The sequence below is a fragment of the Papilio machaon genome, chromosome 3 (genome assembly GCF_912999745.1).
Source record: "Papilio machaon chromosome 3, ilPapMach1.1, whole genome shotgun sequence".
Classification (NCBI taxonomy): Eukaryota; Metazoa; Arthropoda; class Insecta; order Lepidoptera; family Papilionidae; genus Papilio; species Papilio machaon.
The window spans coordinates 1,766,823-1,787,643 of NC_059988.1; the positions used below are offsets into that span (position 1 = coordinate 1,766,823).

At 31.8% G+C, this 20,821-nt stretch overlaps 1 protein-coding gene across 1 annotated transcript in view; it reads left to right on the forward strand.

The window, feature by feature from the left end:
- The first annotated feature begins 228 nt into the window (after positions 1 to 228).
- LOC106707822 (adenylyl cyclase 78C) overlaps positions 229 to 20,821 on the forward strand; it is a 36,479-nt gene continuing 15,886 nt past the window's right edge. Inside the window, exons 1-4 of the mRNA XM_045686014.1 lie at positions 229 to 416; positions 2,303 to 2,355; positions 10,720 to 10,774; positions 16,890 to 16,966. Of these exons, the coding sequence (XP_045541970.1) occupies positions 10,747 to 10,774; positions 16,890 to 16,966 (105 nt within the window). The 5' untranslated portion in view covers positions 229 to 416; positions 2,303 to 2,355; positions 10,720 to 10,746. The remainder of the gene's footprint in view (positions 417 to 2,302; positions 2,356 to 10,719; positions 10,775 to 16,889; positions 16,967 to 20,821) is intronic.

The window sequence follows — 20,821 nt, forward strand, 5'->3', positions numbered from 1 at the left end:
CGTTCTCTTCGAATCGTAAAGTCCTTGGTTATATATATATACATATATATATCTAAAGTTTTCTTATGTTTTGTGACACTTTAGTAATTTTTACATTTCGTAAAATCCATAAAATAAATTGTGTAATAAACGTAATTTTGTTGGGTCACTCGGACTTCCCTAAACCTGTGTTGGGAGATGTTGTTTGCTAATATCGTACTTGTAGTCAGTACAACGCTGCCTCTCGACATTGACGGACGTGTTCAGCGTTAGCATGTCGCGTTAAATATTTAAAGTTTTGGAACTCGTGAAATAAAGTGCTTAGTTAATTGTGTTTGTTTTTGAACGTGTGTTTAAGTTTTTAATTAATATTAAATGTAAGCGGTTTATCAATTTTTTCCTAATTAGTGACATGGTGATTTGGAAAAGTTTACCTTGTGAGTGCTCTACATGTTTTTCAATAATAGCTAATAATAAGTAGAGTTCTTTAAAAAAATCTGATTGGGATTAAGGACACTGGCCCTTCTAGTGTTGTGAATAATAAAAAAGCTCATAGCAATGCCGTCATACATTCAAACTTCATCAAAGAATAAATATTTTTAAAAAATTACAATAATTTTCTATGGTGATATTTTCACCAACCAGTGTAACCAATTGCGAAGAGTCTACTTTAGAAAAATTGGTTCTATACCAAACTTATCTGTTCCTGTACTGTAAGAAGGATTTATTTTGTAATTAATGATTTAATCGTTTTTTTTTGATAGATTACTTTTCCGAATCAAATTTTTCGGCTTCTAGTACTTACTTCTCTCATCTCCCTTGTTCAGTTAGCCACTAATTTGATAGATGTAATTTATTTTGTGACGTCTTTAATATTTGAAATTATAAACAACAACAACATAACTCACGCCCATAACCCAGAGGGGTAAGAATAGACCACGGACCTCCATAACAACTTAAGCTCTCTCGAAATTATAAATGTTATAAATTAAAAAAAAAAGTTTACTATTGTAATTTGAAGAGGAAGTCTAAAAACAAAACTATTGAAACGATAAGCTATTTAAAAAATCATATTTGCTTGAAATTTCTATACGTATTTTATAAAAAGGAAATATTTGATTGTTTGTTTGTATTGAATAGACTTCGAAACTACTGAACCGATTTAATAAATGCTTTCGCTGTTGGTAGGTACACTATTACTAGATTTATTTTTATTCCGCGCGGACGAAATCACGGGAAATTGCTAGTTTCTATTAAAGTCTTTTTATAGCGTCGTGTGTTTGTAGTGTCCAGTAAATATGTCACATTAAGATTGATGTTAACCTGAGCGGTATCGATTGGAGCGCCACCTGGCTCTTGTTAAGATAAATACACTTTTAGAAATATTGTACTACTCTATAGTCCTTATTATACTTTTTATATACCTATTACTAGTCCCATGAATTTATATAAAAAGATTACTTTATTTATAAAGAAAATAAATTATAGCAAATACTTAGTTTTGTTTTTTAATTAATTACAAATTTAAAAGCATTACCAATTAGTATGCTATAATTTAAAGGTCCAAAATAATTGTATTCATAAATCTTCAAGAATTAGGCGTGAATTATCGGAACTCTACGAATATTTTAAAATAGAAAACGAAAACGAACACTGTTATTTTAATTGACATCGTTGACTTGAACTCTTCAATTACATCACTGCAGTAATACTTTAAATCAACGAGACCACTTAAACGAGCTCGAATCTATATCACTTTCAATTAACGTGCAATACCACGACCACACAGAAGACAGGCGTGAAGTGGAAGCATTTTTGCTGCTCGCTCTTTGCCACCCTATGATATAAAAAAAAAACGTAGCAAAATCGTACATACCATGCTACGCCGTAGAACTGACTCGTAGACTATTGTTTAAGAACTACTGATTAATTTGAACTAGTAATTGACGCTGAAAGTCTACAGAAATCGTGTCATACTCGAGGTTACCTGGTCAAAGTTAGTAGAAAAGTAATCAATTGTATTATAACAGTTAACTACGTAGAAAAATATTAAATTTATTTAAAAAAAAACTTAATAAGTAGACTATGTGTTCTTCCAGACTATGCTCTACCTCTATGTCAAATTTAATCGACGTCCATGCAGCCGTTCTGGACATACTTAGTAATAAAAATCCATCCATCGATACATCTGTTTCGCATTTATACTATTAGAAAGATTAACTAAATGGTGAAGACATAATACGATATAAAATAATAATTAATTCACGGTCGTGGGAATTTATAATTGTTATGAAATAATTGTTATCATACTCTCTTGTTACAGGTGTGCGGGAAGGACATGCGTCGGCTAATATTTTGACAGGTGTTTTATTGAGGGTAAGTTATCACGTGATATTCATACACATATATCTTTTCTTTATTTACCGTTGGTTTCTGAGACCAAAATCTCTGTATAAAATATAACGTCATCCTTGTGTAGTATTTGATAAAACAGAGATAAAGATATGCTGTAAACTGAGATTTTAGTCTCAGAAACTGAAGATTAATTTTACACACACAATAACTTAGCAATATAACATTATATTTATATAAATATCTAAATAAATATGTAATAATTGACGTGGTAATAATTTTACTTTGCTATATGTTTTAAAATTTATTTAGACATTTACATTTAGTATATTTGTGGATATTCTTAGGTACAATATTCCTTTAGGTATATAAATATCCTTCTTAATAATTATATACTTCTTATATAAATGTAGAATATTATAGTGAAATAAACAAAAACACATCGTACATATTTTAATTCTTTATGGCCCTTATCACTGTGACCAAAAACAGCAAAGTCACCTAGTAACTATAATCATGTCAACATTACAGTCATAAACTTACAATCAACGTTTACCACGCGACCGGACAAGTTAAGCCTCACTAAATATTAATATAATATTATTTAATAACAACATTAAGGATACTTCCTCAAGGCAAGCCCGACTACGTCAATTGACGAAGTAAATAAGGTAACATGTACTTACTGGACATCATTCATACATTAATTACATAATAGATTTTTCCAACACGTCATCATAGTGAGTATTAAAAACATGTTTGTAATTGTTAATTTAAGAAGTTGTATTTTTACTGATCGGCGAAGGTAAAAACAATTATAAAAATATGATTATGGTGCATTTTTGAATTGAAGGGTTTTGGCAAAAACAACACGGATTGAGTTATACAAATACGACTTATTGAGGAACACATTAGACTTACATGGCAGAAAAAGCAAAGAGAAAAAATGGTAACAATAGGCACTTAGATTATGTAACCGGATAAACATTGATCGATTAATCGATACAGATCACAGAGTATACTTAATTACAAATTGTTTAGTTTATAGATAACTAGCTTTTACCCGCGACTCCGTCCGCGCAGAATAAAAAATAGAAAACGGGGTAAAAATTATCCTATGTCCTCTTCCTGGTTCTAAGCTACCTGCCCACCAATTTTCAGTCAAATCGATTCAGCCGTTCTTGAGTTATAAATAGTGTAACTAACACGACTTTCTTTTATATATATAGATTTCTAACATGAATTAATGTAGAAAACAATCGAAATACAGTCATAAAAAAATTCTGTTTGGCATACTAAGTCTGTATCTTCGCTTTGAAGGAACGAACAAAATTTATGCTAGTAACCAAACTTCGCTTCGGTTAAAGTTCGTATTGTAGGCATGTACGGGCATAAGTTTACTTTCCTTGATATTAATTTAGTTTCAAGACCTGTTATTTATAATATCAATACATTTGTGGAACCAAGAATTTTTTATAGGAAACTGGATGCGGACGGCAAAGGATCTGGCATAGTGGCAATCGATGGAGGAAGATTACTTTCAGCATTGGACGATGATCATCATAAATTTGTATTTGTATCTATTAAATAAGCAAGTTAAGTAACTTATCTATTAAGTTATCCGAAGTAGGGTTGGCGACAGGCAGGCAGCCGGCCGTAAAAAATTAAGCCAAAACTTTAAGGTTTATAAAACCTTGTGTGCCGACCCCACGTGAGTGGGAAAAGGCCTGGGAGATGATGATATATTAAATAAGCATAAACCAGGGTACCTAAAGACACACGCTATTACACAGTAAATAAACTAAATATATCTGTCGTTTACTAGTGATACCAAATAGTGGAGACACGATACTCGTTGTTATCGGGCCCCGCGTGCAGAAAACATTGTAAACGATGTTTTATCGCCCGCTATCTACAAAAAAGCATTAACGACGAGCTTGATCGATGTCCACAGCTTTTAAAACATACATACACACATATTTAAAATGTATTTGATAATAATCTGATCCGATGGCAACAATATTTACAAATATTGAAGTCAACGATAAATAAAACAAATATCTATCTTTTTGTCAGATCTTGGGCATTTCTAGGGGGGACAATAGGGACAGCTGCCCTTCCCCAAAATCGAAAAAAAATAGATATATAAACTATTTCGAAATACAAGGATACTTAAAATTCCTATAGATCCATATAAATAACTCAAAAACTATTTGTCTGTTTTTTTCATTCCCTGGCTAATAATAATTATCTTTGGAATAAAAAAAAAAGATTTTATTCTACCTGCCCCCCCCCCAGACCCGGTGTAGTTTGTGTCGGATCAAAATACTCTACGTTTTTTCAAATTCGGTTTAGTAATTTTGGAGTTAAACTGGTCGTACATTGTGACATTATATTTTTATAAGCATAAGTTTAATGTTTTTAAAATTTTTCGGCAATTATGAAAAACTGAAAATGACAATATAATTTTTGTATTAACTTAGAAAATTAAATTTAGCCGGACGACCGCTTCACGACCAAAAGTAAAGTGAGTTACGTGTCATTTCCTCGCGAGTAATTTTAGCTATTAATGAGTTATAATTTTACGTCAGGCATTTTGCTTCACGTGTTAAAGTAATATAATGTACATTTTATACATTTATACATCGTGCTAAAGATTTAAAATAATCTTTCTATATCATATTGAAAATACCTTAATAATTTTAAATCTCATATCTGATGCGAAATTAACCAACTAATAACTATTTCTTGTTTATTTTAAACGACATCCACAGACTCTAGTTTGGTATTCTTTATTGCACACATCCTTTTTTCTAATTTTTTTAATTTATAAAAATCTGCGGCCATGGAAGTCTATTTGAGATTTTGAGAGTCTTTGAAAGCGAGCGAGATTTTGAGAGAGATTGATGAGAGTCTATTTAATACTAGCTTTCGACCGCGACTCCGTAAATGCAGAATTAAGAAAAAAAAACTTACTAAGTAGCTTATGTGTTCATTCAGACTATTCTACATCTGTGCTAAATTTCATCAAAATCCGTTGAGTCGTTCCGGAGATACTTTCAAACATCCATCCATCTAAACTTTCGCATTTATAATATTAAGATGATTTAAGTTAGATTAAAATGATTGGCAATTTGATAATTGTGTTATTATAACTGTTTAATAGTTACTTTCTTTAGTAGAAAATACGTAATAATTTGTTCGTTAATTTATTGATACAAATGTTGATTGATGTACACTACTACGCATAATACTATCCACATCGCTGAGAAAGGCACAGAGTGGAAAAACACCTTAAGAGATATGTTAATGAAGAGATTTCGCTATCCTCAGGAATTTGGGAACGATGCACAGAGAAAGAGAGCGAGAGATAAATTTTAATGCTCATTTTTTTTTAAAATTTAAAGAAAGTTTATTAGTTTACTAATAATAACTTGAAATAATTTCAAATAAATTGGCAAATGGTACTTTGCTAAAAACTCTTTTAACTGATAACTCAGTACGGAGAAGTACAGAAGGTAAAAGAGAGAAAGAAGACGTTAAATCAGTAACTGGAAGATCTATTTTCAATTTTTTTTTATTAACATTGCGAAGGCTTATTCAATTAATGTTTTGAATACTTTCAGGATGAGCGCCTCTTATAATTACAATTTCCGCTCGACTGTTTGTTTTTAGATTCAAATTGCTTTCATGTAATTAAATAATATTTTTTTCATTGTAACGGTGATGTTTGTTTTCTAAATGTCAACAAAATTTTACTTTTGTGTGTTGTTAGAAAATATTGTAAGGTGCTAGATACAAGGCTAGTTTTATAGTTGTAGTTTTTTAGTATTGTATTTATCCCATTAAATAACCTTTATTTAAGTTATTTTAACGATTGCGTTCTCGTTACATAGAGATGAATACATTACATATAAAGCCACACATCTGCAGCTTTAACTGCAAATTCTTATCTGAACAGCTGGACCGCCGGACAGCCGGTTTTACCTGCTCACATGATTTAAGGCCTTTCGTACACAAAACAACATAAATCTTCGAAAATCGGCGATTTTGGTTGCTAATATCACAATACAATTTCATAGAGATTCTTGTACAGGCATGCGTCGCCGATATTTTATTCTTAGTTGCCAAAACCAGTCGCTTGTAACGTGTTTGTCAAGATCGTCGTGAGAAAAATTGCTACGATTTTCAATATAACGAAGTAAATCTGTACAGTTGAAATGTAGTCGCTATGTCTGAACTAACCGAATAGACGAATAGCGTTAAAGATCGCTAAACTTAAATCTCATCATAACTCGAACATTTTAAGAAGTTTGGAATAAGTTTTGTATTTAGTTAGAAAGTTTTTGAAGTAAAATCTAACACGTCCCAAATTAATTTGCAAACATTAAGAAATTTGCTCACGTTATCATATTGTAATTTTACGACAAAGTCTAAACTTATTTTAGAAAGCAAACATTTAGCTCGATCATGAAATTCTCTTTCTATATTTCCATACTTAATGAATATAATGTTAGAAGTGAGTCTCGCATTTCCAAAAATATATTTTAGTATAAAAACAAATTACTTGTAATTGAGATGATTGTGGTGTACACTTAAGTTAGAGAATTCAATTGGCCCTAATTCCGCGAGTCGTGCTGAGTCGTTAATCACTCGCCGGACAGAAACGACCCCCGCTGGCTACTTGCTGGCTAATTGCCACCGCCACGACATCTTCATATGCTCACATATTAATAGATATGGTGAATTTCTGACTCTATAATACATATTGTTGTCTAAAATTATTTACCGACGCGACGTATTATTGTTTTTAAATAAATAGAAAATTATGTAATTTGATTGTCGTTGATGAATAAAATCTTACGAAAACATAAGATAATGGACTAGGTGTAATATATTTTCTTATAGATTTGACTTAATATCTGAATACAGAATACCATAGCACTTATGCCCGTTACCCAGGCAGGGTAGGCAGAGATTACGTATTTTCATTTAGTGTTTAACACATCTCTCTCGTTTCTTCTACGTTCATACGTTTTCGAACATAATACGCTACGAGTACTACTTAGTGCACACTGTCATAATACGTATAAAAGTACTTTTTTTGTGATAAATGAATTCCCTTTTTTTGTGTGTTATTCATAGGCAACTAACAAATTGTCACCTTCGCTACAATGGACCTTAACAAATGGTGCGCAAGGTGACGTTTGTTCAACACTCTTGTCGCGTGTCGACGGCAGGTCTTAATGGACCACCGTTATAACCTTTCTGTATAAATATTGCTGAGGATTATAATAATATTTTCATTTTATTATAGACTAGTTGTCGCTCATGACTCCGTCCCAGCGGAATTAAAAAAATCTTAAATAGTAGCCTATATGTTCTTTCAGACTATGTACTACATCTATGCCAAATGTCATCGAGATCCGTTGTGCCATTTTGCAGATACCTTCTAAAAAACTTCCATCCATTTATACATCCAAACATTCGCATTTATTAGTAAGAAGTAAGACTTTTGCCATTGTTAACTACTTTATTTTTTATTATTATTTACTATGGATAAAGGCCGGCAACGCATCTGCGATTCCTCTGGCGTTGCGGATGTCCATGGGCATCGGATCAAATAACTTTCGGTCCGTTGCTCGTTTGCCCCCTTCTCCTATAAAAAAATGTCAACAATGTAGCCCTCAATAAACAATATTGGGTATAGTTTACGAATAATTTGCGCCATAATTATCATATGTAAAAATATTATTTGTTCAATACAATTTGGCAAACTGCGTAGTTTATTTTAGAGCTTAATTAACTCTAACATTTAAAATCGGATGTCATGTTTCATTCTTAGTTTATATTTAGTCGTCAAGACGTCATTCTTATTTATTTTTAATTAAACCGTGTTAGAGCGTGTGATCAGGTAATCCTCAGTTTAGGCCTGTCTTTCCTGGAGGTCGTAACCTTTGACCACGGCTTTTATAATGTTTGTATTAGCAATTTGCGGAACGCTACGTCGCACTAAAACACAAAAATATTATTTATAGCTCCGACGTCTTATTCACGGCACTAAAAGAAAATTTACTGCGTATTTATTATCGCTGGTACCAGAAGTTACATTTTTTGTTAACGCCTGGGAATTTATTTTGTATAATCTAAACGGATATTTTTATACATACATTATACTTCGAACAAATCTAAAAGAAATGTGTAAGAGAAAAACTAACAACTTTAAATTTTTTCTGAAACTTAAATAATTTAAGAAAAAATTTAAAGTTGATTTAATTAATTTTTTATTTTTGGTGATCAGGGGTGGCTAGAAAAAGTAACATTCGATAAGCGAAGTAGCTAATCAGAAAAACTTGAGAGGTGTGTTGGGACACCCGGATGGAACGAAGTTCCTTTCGATTAATTAGTGAAGGAACCAATGTTTATTCTATGAATAAAAAACTTAAGTCTTCACAAGAAGTACATTTTATTTCTATGAATTTTCGTTTTATATTGTCACGTCGTTGCCATGTTGAAGAAGCGCTCATTCGTCGTTAACATACTATAGCAAAAAGTGTCGTGACAACTTTTCGTAAGAATTTTTTCCGTCTAGCCCCCTTTCACAACGCGCGATAAGGAACTTCGTTCCAAAAGTCAAAAATTTACGAAAGTGACAATAACTTTCGATACGTTCACGTATTTTTCCAATACATTTTGACACATTTTGTCAATTCTATTAGCGATATCGATAATCGAATGTTACATTGTCTAGACACACTGTATTGATTTAAATTAATTTTTCATATGGTTAGTAGTAGAACTGTCTAAATCTATTCATCAACTGCCCACTGCTGGATTGTTTTTAATTTTTTTACTATTGCTTTCATCCTCTTTGTCTCTCGGATGTGGAAACACGTTTAGTCTAATATATAAAAATACTAGCTTTTAACCGCGACTCCGTCCGCGCGGAGTAAAAAAAAAAGAAAGCTGGGTAAAAATTATCCTATGTCCGTTTCCTGGTTCTAAGCTACCTGTCCACCAATTTTCAGTCAAATCGATTCAGCCGTTCTTGAGTTATAAATGGTGTAACTAACACGACTTTCTTTTATATATATACTAGCTTTTACCCGCGACTCCGTCCGCGCGGAATAAAAAAATAGAAAACGGGGTAAAAATTATCCTATGTCCTATTCCTGGTTCTAAGCTACCTGCCTACCAATTTTCAGTCAAATCGATTCAGCCGTTCTTGAGTTATAAATGGTGTAACTAACACGACTTTCTTTTATATATATAGATATATATATACTAGCTTTTACCCGCGACTCCGTCCGCGTGGAATAAAAAATAGAAAACGGGGTAAAAATTATCCTATGTCCGTTTCCTGGTTCTAAGCTATCTGCCCACCAATTTTCAGTCAAATCGATTCAGCCGTTCTTGAGTTATAAATGGTGACTAACACAACTTTCTTTTATATATATAGATATATATATATAGATATATATATATATATATATATATATATATATATATATATATATATATAGGTATAGAGATATATTTTAGTAGAAAACAGGCAGTTTAAATAAAGCTCTACAGTTTGCTATCTAATTCCTCAAAGGACAACTTTTAACAATGTCGGTAACATTTGTTACAAAGCCAATAAAAGATATATTTGTTTTCAATATTTTGTCTGACATATTTTCTACTATATTTTTTATTGGAACTGTTACGTAGCTGTTATTGTCCTAAGTACCATATATCATTTATCTCTATACGGTAACTAAATCTTTCACCATATGTTTTTTTTAAATATAAATGATAGTTTTCTTGTTTGAGGATGACATGATATGATTTCAGGATTGTCAATTTAAAAAAAATCCAATTATTTTATTTGAACATACAGACAGAACTTTGCATAAAAAATTACGCGACTTTTTTTTCTGTTATTTGTAACCACAATGTCTTACTCACTAAATATAAATAATAAAATAGTCTAAAGGCATTTGTTATTGTAACATCATCATGTCAATTTCACCTTGAACAACTTCGACGATAACCACAGTTATCGTGTGTACGTAATAAAAGCTCAGAATAGTATCACAGTGAAGTGGGAATGGAAAGGCATCGCTCAACCATATCTGCATAGATAGTGCGCCTGATAGCGTGGGACGCCCCCTATCGGAACGAATGATCAGAATTCCAACCATACCTATAATGTCAATAAAAGTACACCACGCGTGAAATATCAATTAAACAACTATGCTATTGACAAAAGGTCATTACACAGAAAAAACTGCACAAGCTAAATAAAACCGTTTAACATTATAAATGAACGCTATATTTTTAGCTCTCATGACATTTAAAGACAGAAGAAAACAAAAGTGATAATTTAATTTATTGTATTTTCAGATAATAATGTGAATTGGAGAGAAAACAATGCCGTCTTCTGACAATCGACCGCAGGGTAAGTTGTGGTAAATGGTAATAAAAAAAAGTCTAATTCTTATAGTTGTTACACAAAAGGTAATAGCAAAAAAAAACATCTTTTATATAATATAGAATAATACGAAACATTATTAGCAGTGTTTTTTAAATCAAAACATTTTTAGCAAAAACACCTCTGTAACAAACAATATCAATCAATACATAGTATAAAACAAAGTCGCTTTCGCTGTATGTCCGTATGTATGCTTAGATCTTTAAAACTACGCAACGGATTTTGACGCGGTTTTTTTTAATAGATAGAGTGATTCTTAAGGAAGGTTTGTATGTATAATAAATGCATAATATAGTAGAGAAACACTGATAAATTTAAAGTTTTCTAATGTGATGTCGTAAATAAGCACGTTTTTTTGCGCTTATATTGCAAACGCTGGCTGAACCCTACGAGATAGACCAAAATAATGTACTACAGTATTGTTCACCTTAAAAAGTTCAACAAAAAAGTCCGCGATGGTATATGTCTATCTCTTAGGGATAACCCAGCATAACCATTTTTATTCTTTTACGAAGTGATTTTAAACAATACAGCATTAATCCTTATCCATTTAAGTACCTTAAATAAATTGTGCATTTATTCTGTAGTAGGTATATTTTGCATTGCACCCGTGCAAAGCCGGGGCGGGTCGCTAGTCATAAATAACATACGAAAACGTAATAAGAAAAGTTGTAATCTTTATGTCTGTATTCTATAGTAACTTAAATAAATTTAAGTGTGCGACTTGTAATAATAAGATCCCATACTAAAACCTCCATTATCTTACTGTGGCTTCACAAACAAAACATTCGTCATCTCTATCATTCTTACCGGAAAAAGAGGGACAACAATAGGTTACGCCAACGAAGATGCCTGAACAGAATCTATTGTCGTGGAATAGATTTTTTTTAAAATAACTCCGGAACGAAATAGACATTTTTTTTAAATTCCATTCGAAAGAAGTCGCGGGCAATAGCTAGTCTCATATTAAGATGTGTTCATACGTGAAAAAGCAATCAGAAGTAAGTGGAAGTCGCAGATACAGACAGTCGTTATCCTCATCTTTAGAATATTTAGGAAATACTAGCTGTCGCCCGCGTCTTCGTCCGCGCGGAATAAAAAAAATGCACACAAGATAAAAAAGTTCCTATGTCCGTCTCCTAGTTCTAAGCTACCTCCCCATCAATTTTCAGCTAAATCAGTTCCACCGATCTTGAGTTATAAATAGTGTAACTAACACGACTTTCTTTTATATACATAAGATTTTTCCAATACGTACAAACATGATTAATTCAACATGCCTGATATATTCTATGTTACATCAGTTGGTGTTTTGGGTTGCTTACAGAAAATGAAATGAACTAAGTTTGACGTTTTTGATATTGCTTTCATTTCGTTGTTGAAAAAGAATATTGTTTGCGTTTTCTAGTCTATGTTAGCTAGAGATGCTAAAGTTTAAGCCTGTTAACTAGGTAGTTATCAGTACAATTATATTTAAATACAAAGGACACCGTTTTAGATATTTTCTAAGAAAAATAAAATCTTACTAATATTATATATGCGAATATTTAGATAGATGGATGTTTGTTGGAAGGTATCTCCGGAACGGCTCAACGGATCTTGATGTAAATTGGCACAGATGTAGAAAATATTCTGGAACAATGCATAGGCTACTTATTAAGTTTTCTTTTTACCCCGCGCGGACGGAGTCGCGGGTGACAGCTAGTAGTATATACACCAGAAAGCCTTTTCACCAATTTCTATTAGTACCTATTGGTTTCTACGTATGTATTACTTTAGTTTCTGTACAAACTTTGTTAGGCAAGTAATCTATAGAACCTGTCGAAATTGAATTGTAGGTTTAATTTAGAGAGATTGTCGACAAGGGATTAGTGTATTGTTAGTTGCTTACTAAATTAAGAACTAAATAATTGTACAAAAGTTTAATAAAACTAAGTTTATTTACTCTGTCTCTTTTGATATTTATAAAGGCAATAGCGTGCCATATATTAAATTTTTTAAATGTTTAAGTAATCGAAATTGCATTTTCTTAAATTCTTTTCCAATTTTTCTATTGTTTGTTGTATCTTTTTTTTAATATCAAACCAAAAGATTATATAAACATATGTTGGTATGTGTATAAAAGTGATTGAAGTGTTTGCGTTTATCGGTCGCGCCTTTTGTAATTGACAGTTCGTCGATGTTGCTATACATGAGAATTGCTCCATTGAAATCATATTTATGTCAACTAGAAACACTTTTTAAAAGAAAAAATGAAAAGAGCTTATTACATTTCTTAAAAGTGGTTATTGTTTTTTATTTGTTTTACTTCGAACAAGTATTCCATATTTCTGTTAAGACCTTCCTTACCGCAGATTTCTCATACAAAAATTACACTAATGATCACCCTCAGTGTCCGATAAACGTACACAAATACTATGGAGCAGTTATCGTTGATTTCTGAGACCGAAATCTCTATTGAATAAACATTATATCCTGTCATTATATTTAACAGAAACAGAAATAGCAATATGTTTTAATCGGATTTTGATCTTAAAATTTTAGTACTTAAATAAAACAAACAGATTCGATGTTTTATAATAAAAACCTTATTCTTCGATCACTTGTAGATCGATTGACTACAAGGACAATATCTTAATAACGAAGCGTAACACGCAAACAAGCGTAAAGCGTATTTGAGGAAGGCCGCACCATTATTATTTCGGTGAGCAACGAAATCACCGGATTTATAAAGGTTCATTCTCAGTGGTTGCCGTCTGAATGAACGGAGAAATGAACGTATTCCATAATAGTGAACGAATGAATGAATGTTCAAATTATATTTGAGCGAGCCGTGCCTTTGACATGTGGTAAATTGGAATTCTCTCAATATTAAATTTGCAAACATTATCGTAACTTTGTTACTCATTTATTTTACTCACTAAATTGATTTACATGTAAGTCTATTTGTAAAATATTTCAGCGTGTCTAGACAATGTAATCGACAAAATGTGTCAAACTGTATAGGGAAAAATACGTGACATATTGAAAGTTATTTTCACTTACATACATTTTTAATTTTTCGATTAGCGACTTCGCTTATTTAATGTTACTTTGTCTAGCCCCCGGCATGAGTGATTAAAGCTACAAAATAATACGGGTAATAATATTGCTTAACTTACAAAATAATAAAAAAAAAAATTTCGATGTTATCTTCCGAACAATGTTAATAATTTTAAGGTGATCCACTGAATTTCTCAACAATCCAAGTATATGTGTAGTGAAGACAAACACATTGAAACATTAAAATAATAGAACAAAAAATAAACAAGCTTTCAGAGAGCGTTTGGTTGTCCTTTTGTTTTTATATCGGAGAATGGTCGTAGACTAGGGATGTTCTTACATCGTAAAAATAATTTTAATTTGAATAAATAAAGACATGTTTAGTTTTTTAGATTTACCGGAGTTCATTCTAGTAATAGCATGTTAAAAAGATAATAAAGTTAATTTAAAATACTAAAAAAATATAATTTTTATGAATATTATAAATTATTATTATTATTATTCCAAATGAAGACTCACTATTATATATATTGTAAATTATATAATGTAAAACTAGCGATAAGAGTAAACGGCTAGATATCGAGGCTTCATAAAAAACTAGGGACTAAGAATTAAAAAAAAAACTACAAACATGCTTTATAAAAAAACTAATAACACGATAAATACATATAACGATTTAAATAATACTTGAAAATATATATTTTAAAAATATCGATATAATTATACAAGTGATCACACATAGGCACATCACTACAAGTGATCAAAGCACTATACTTCACGCTACGATGTGGACATCAGCACTTCGTCCGGGAAGCAGGACTCTACATCTACGCTTGTACATGTACAAGTTAACTTATAACTTTTCTATATGAGTACCTAAAGTGAACATCTTAATGACGGGCTGTTAAATATTAATTAGTATGTAACAGTCAATTTTGTTATTTTTTTACATATCGCGATTCATTTTTTAATTGCGATAATTTATCAACAACATCGTGACATCTTATTGTTTATTTTAAATTCGAGTTGTATTCAACCATTTTCATAACCTTATATAACTTATAGTTGGTTGCTAAGGCCAAAATTCCTGTATGAAACATATCGTTATCCCTCTCACAAACTTTGTCAAAACACAGATAACAATATGTTTAATACAATGATGAGAAGAGTATATTTTGTTCCTATACATATTTTTAAAAGATTTATCTTGTTTTCAGTTTTTTCTAATAAAGTTATTTTACAGCCACGAACTTTGATAATTACATTTGGTAGCCTGTTATTACAAGGATCCAAATTATTAATAATTGACGAACTGGTACGTCTGTTGATAATTATTACTATAATTATGATGTTGAAATATTCCTATTTATTTTCTAACTAGCTTTTACCCGCGACTCCGTCCGCGCGGAATAAAAAATAGAAAACGGGGTAAAAATTATCCTATGTCCGTTTCCTAGTTCTAAGCTACCTGTCCACCAATTTTCAGTCAAATCGATTCAGCCGTTCTTGAGTTATAAATAGTGTAACTAACACTACTTTCTTTTATATATATATAGATAGATGATATCATACTTATTTAATTTATATTTTTCTATAAAACAAATAAACTCGAAAAGTATTGAACCGATTTGAAAAATTATTTTACCACTAAAGTACTGCATTGTCAACGGTTAAAATAGATTATCTTACTAGTATTATAAATGCGAATGTTTAAATGGATGGATGGATGGATAGAGGTTTGTTTGAAAGTATATCCGAAGCGGCCCAAGATATCTTGATGAAATTTGGCATAGATATAGAACATAGTCTAGAAGAACACATAGGCTATTATATATTATATTATTTTGTTTTTTTTATTTCCGCGTGGACAGAGTCACAGGCGACAGCTAGTGTTTAATATTGTTATGTTATAAAATGTTTAGAAAATATGTGAATACAATATGTGATAACAATATGTTTCCCGTTTCAAATTTTGATCTCAGAAACCCAGGATTAAACATACTTGTTAAAGTCATTAAAATTTTTTCATAACTATGTGTCGCTTGAGACTCCGTCCGCGCGGAATTAAAAAAAAACTTAATATGTACGAGTATGTTGCCTATGAGTTCTTCCAGACTATGTTCTACGTCTGTGTCAATTTTCACCAAGATCCGTTCAGCTGTTCCGGAGATACTTTCAAACAAACATTCATCCATCCATCCATTCATCCATCCATCTAAACATTCGCTTTTATAATATAAGAGATATGCAAGTAATAAATGACTTAAAAGTTGAAGCGCTTTAAAGATATTAGCTAAATTAGTGGTACAGATTTGGATTTGAGTTGGTCTTTTGCCAAACTTTCTTGGTATTCTATAGCTCATATAAACTAAAATTTATTAATTCTATCTTATACCACATGTAAATGTTTTCAATAATGTAATACTGCTTAGTAATTCTACCAAAGAATTATGGTATCCCGACCTAATCTAATTATTTTAACGCCAGCAACAATAACACCAGTTGCACGAATTGGCCGGCACGCCCGGTCAAATACCACGACCACACAGAAGACTGGTGTGAAGTGGAAGTAATTCCGCGTTTCGTCTGATGAGTGTGGTACCGGAGGCCTAATTTTATAATTTTAGTTAAGTAAAGGATAGGAAAGGGAGGTGGGTTTGATGGAGGAGGAGATGCATTGAACCGTTAAATATTCTCTTTTTGTGCGTTTCCTCCTTCGTCGATTGAGGGTAGGCAACGCATCCGCAATTGCGAATGTCTATGGGCAGCGGTCGCTTCGCCATCTCGGCGAATTCATGTGGCCGCTTGCTCTTTTGCCACCTTGTAATATAAAAAAAAAGGGATGTTAATAAATAATGGTGGAATATTTTGAAATAGGGATTCAATCTAAAATGGATAAGAGAGAAAAATAACGCGGTCATTTAGACTCTCGCTTATCCAGGTTCGACTGTATTAATAATGCTGGTGTATTTATTAAGAATAAGATAATAAAATAATTAAGTTTACTCTTAACAATACAGAGGTCTTACTATTCTTGCAGGTCGTGGCTGGCTGGAAACAATGGTGGAGTTGCCGTCGGGCGTCGGGGACGAGCCACCAGATGTAGTTCCACAAATCGTAAGTTATTCAAAAGTATTATTCATTGGACTTTTGATACATTTTAAAACAATCGCGTGTGCGTTTCTACTAGCGAGGATGTACTTAGTGTAAATAAATATTACTTTTAACTTTTAGTCCTAGAATGATAATATTCACCCGTATTTAGGTTTCCGATGTTAAAGTGTGATATTGTAGAAAAGATTTTCTTTTTTACAAATTTTCTATACGATTATACATTTACGGAAAAATTATAAAACTTCCTCATGCTATTAAAATTACTGATACTTGCCTGTCCTGGTTTGTTTAATTATAATCTGTCAACAGCTGTAACAGGTTGTTCAACTGAATGCAAAGCAGACGTCACAGTGGTTTCTCTATTTTTCTTCCCGGTAATTGTGTTTAAATTGCGTTGAACTATACCGCCATTGAAATTTAAACCTTAACAATTACTATTATGGTTTAGAATCACCTGTCTTAGAGTTGCGTGCCTGGGTACAGTGACAATGGACTGTTCAACGTCACGTTCTGTTCGTTAAGGCAGGGTATCAACACAGCAATGGCCCCTCATATTTACATTTTGCTAAATTAAAAACTCTATTAATAGGGTCTTAGTACTGTAGTTAATATTGATAGAAACGTTAACCTAGGCTGTAAACTGTAGCATGTCAGAGCGTCAATTTACAACACAGTGTTAATTACTAGAACCTTCATAGGGCCAACCTTGTCAGATTTTTTATCAGTCTTTTCAGTCCTGGACTGTAAAGCTTTGTGGACACTGGGCCTTCACTTCTACCTGTCATGGTGGCTACTTATAAGGTAATACTCTCACCGTTAAATAAACCAGCGAAAATTCTAGAAACAACTTTTATTTATTTTTAAATTGTTTTCAATCACAAAAACCGATAAATCTTCTCGACTTATGTCTGTATGTTGCGCATTATTCTATATATTTAATATGTAGTCAAAGTGAGCTATGTAAATGTCTGCCGACCTCAATTTGCATAAGCCGCGGTTCACATCTGATCCGGATAAACTGCTTTCCTTAGATATCTGTTTTGAATTGTAACAGTTTCATATATTTATATAGCACTATCGCATTGCATTCCTCGATCTAAATTTGTTATCACTTTATGAAGTACAGTTTTGGGATTTTGCCAATGCTGATTGATTTGTTTATTAATGTAGCTACATTTGTATTGAAACTGATGATTTGTGACGTCATAAGACCCTAAGTTCAGCAGCGACTCCCATAAAGATAGCGGTCTGACGGTCTCACGGTCTCACGGCTGGAATTTCTCGAGGAACTTGCAATGTAGGTGTCTCCCGCTGTCTATATGTTCTGCCAGGCTATGTATGTAGATGTAGACATCTATGCCAAATTTCAGAGAGATCCATGCAGCCGTTTTGGAGATACCTTCTAACAAACATCCATGCACACATTCAAGATAAGATGACGAAGCTATATCTTAGGCAATACTAGTATATTATTATATTGTCTGTGTTTATAACATACCTTCAAATTAATTCAGAGAGTCCATGATATCATGATTTGTAAGCAGATGTTTATAATAATTTCAAATAAGTTTACAGTCACAAAATCCTTTGTTAACATAATGGGGTATATTCTCTAGAGCTTAGTTTCCGGTCATTGCACACATTTGTCGGGTTAAATGGGACATGGAGTCTGTTGTCACAAACAGCTTGAACACTGATCGAACTAAAGTAGCTCTTATTTTTATGTAGAATTAAAATCTTTTTTAATTTAAATGGGTAACGATCAAAGTAAAGTGTTTTTATTTTAGTTTATTAAGTGTTTATTTATTTATTTTGTTGTAAATATTTTTTTAGAGTGGCAACAAAATAACAGTATCGAAAAAGATTTTTACAAAAATTTATTGTTGAATTAAATAGCGGACGTCGTTTGATATTTTGGTTTGAAAGTAATTTGTTAGGAGTGATTTTTTTTTCCTTGTTTTATTATGTACATTTTTGGACTCTTATTAGTTTTTGATACACGTCACGAATAACTTTATATTCTAATGAAAACGAAGATTACAATCATAGAGTAGTATAAAACTGTAACTATATACTGTAATTACAAAAATACCAGAATAACTCGAATGTTCTTATGTAAGTATTTGTTCAATTAAAGCACTTGAATTAACAAACGGCTTACGTCAATTGTTTTATTACGTCTTGAGATTTACCAAAAGCTAGTCTTTTTTCACTGTTTAATGGATCGGAAGAATTAACATCGTCAATAATGTAAATTCAAACTAAATACTTCTTCAAAGATACCTGACAAAGATCACTTCGATCGATCGACTTATCAGAATTGATTTTAGAAGACTTCAATTGGTTTAATTTACTTATATATGTTGTGTTTTAACTCATTCGCATCAATTTATTCTTTAAATGCAGTCCAACAGTCTCTTAGAGTATATATCTAATATATACTAATTCTGCACTAAGGTGATGATGTAATCCCGGCTGATATCAGCCACGGCGACTGTCTTCAACTTCGGTTTCGACGTGGATGTGCTCTAACTAAACTAAGTTATGCCATTAATGGCCGTGAAACGAATTAGGCAGTTAGATGTTCCTAAAGTTGCAGCATCAAACTGCTTGGAAATCTTGGAGGTACAAACAATAGACAAGTGTTAAAATAATTCGATTACATCTAATTTAACACAGAAATATAAGGTTCAGTGCATGACCGCTAAGTGTCGCTGCATGTGAACCCGACTGTACTAAGTGGTCCAGTATATCAACAGCTTTCCCGCCCTTTCACTGTAACCTATGTCTCTTTGAAGAGCGATGGGGCACGAATTAAATTTTATTTGTTACACAATAATAGACTTTAAAACTATGACAATAAGGAGCTTTATTTATTGGCAGCTAGTGAACTTATACGTATCCTATGGCTATTGAATTAATTCAATTAATTAGATAATTTGAACGTACGATTTATTTCAGTATGTCAAATTACACGTGTAGCTTTTACACGGCTCATAAAAATTTAATCTTTATATAGAGAGGGGAAAATTATGATTATTAAATATTATAAAATGCTTTATAACAAAAGAAATTACTGTAGCCTTATTTGTCGATTTTAATATATAAAATACAGACTACTCACGTTTGAATGACAAAAACATTTTTTCTAATAAAGTAATTGACTGATAATTTTATTACGTTTTTTTGAAAAGTAAGCTCGAGAGTCATTAACAATTCAAAATTCGTATTTTTTAATAATGCGTGGCCTTATTATTATTAAAATGGTTTATACTTATATTATATGAAGAGTAGACAAAGCGGATGTCATACACACTACCCACATTTTCGGTGCTACAAGCATCGTTTTCAATTAGCTTAAAATAAAGCGTTTTCATTTGGTGAATTGTTGGAGGGATTAAATATCTGCCAGATTAAATCACAGTTCGCTTTCTTATTACTTTATTTAATTAATTGTTTTACAAATTGTTTGTAGCAATAGTTCAATTTAGTATAAGTACTTATAATGGATTTCACATTCGAATTAAGTACTTTTTGTAGTTACTTTTAGTATAGGTAGAAGGTATTCGTTTTTGATTTAGTAATTTTACCTTTCGTTTCTTTTCCATTAGAAAACAGTACCTTAGTATAGATGAATCACATAAATATAAGCTAAGGAAGATCCTTAGCGACCATTTAGCGACTGCAAATGCCGGTTACTTATATCTAAATTATATAGTTATATGTTATAAATATATGAAAAATATTAACCAGGATGACGTTATTTAAAATAGAACCCGTGATATAAAAAAGGTGTATAAAAAACAAGTCTAATGATTAAAAAAAACAGGTCGGTTGTATACGCTAGGAAGGTGGGAA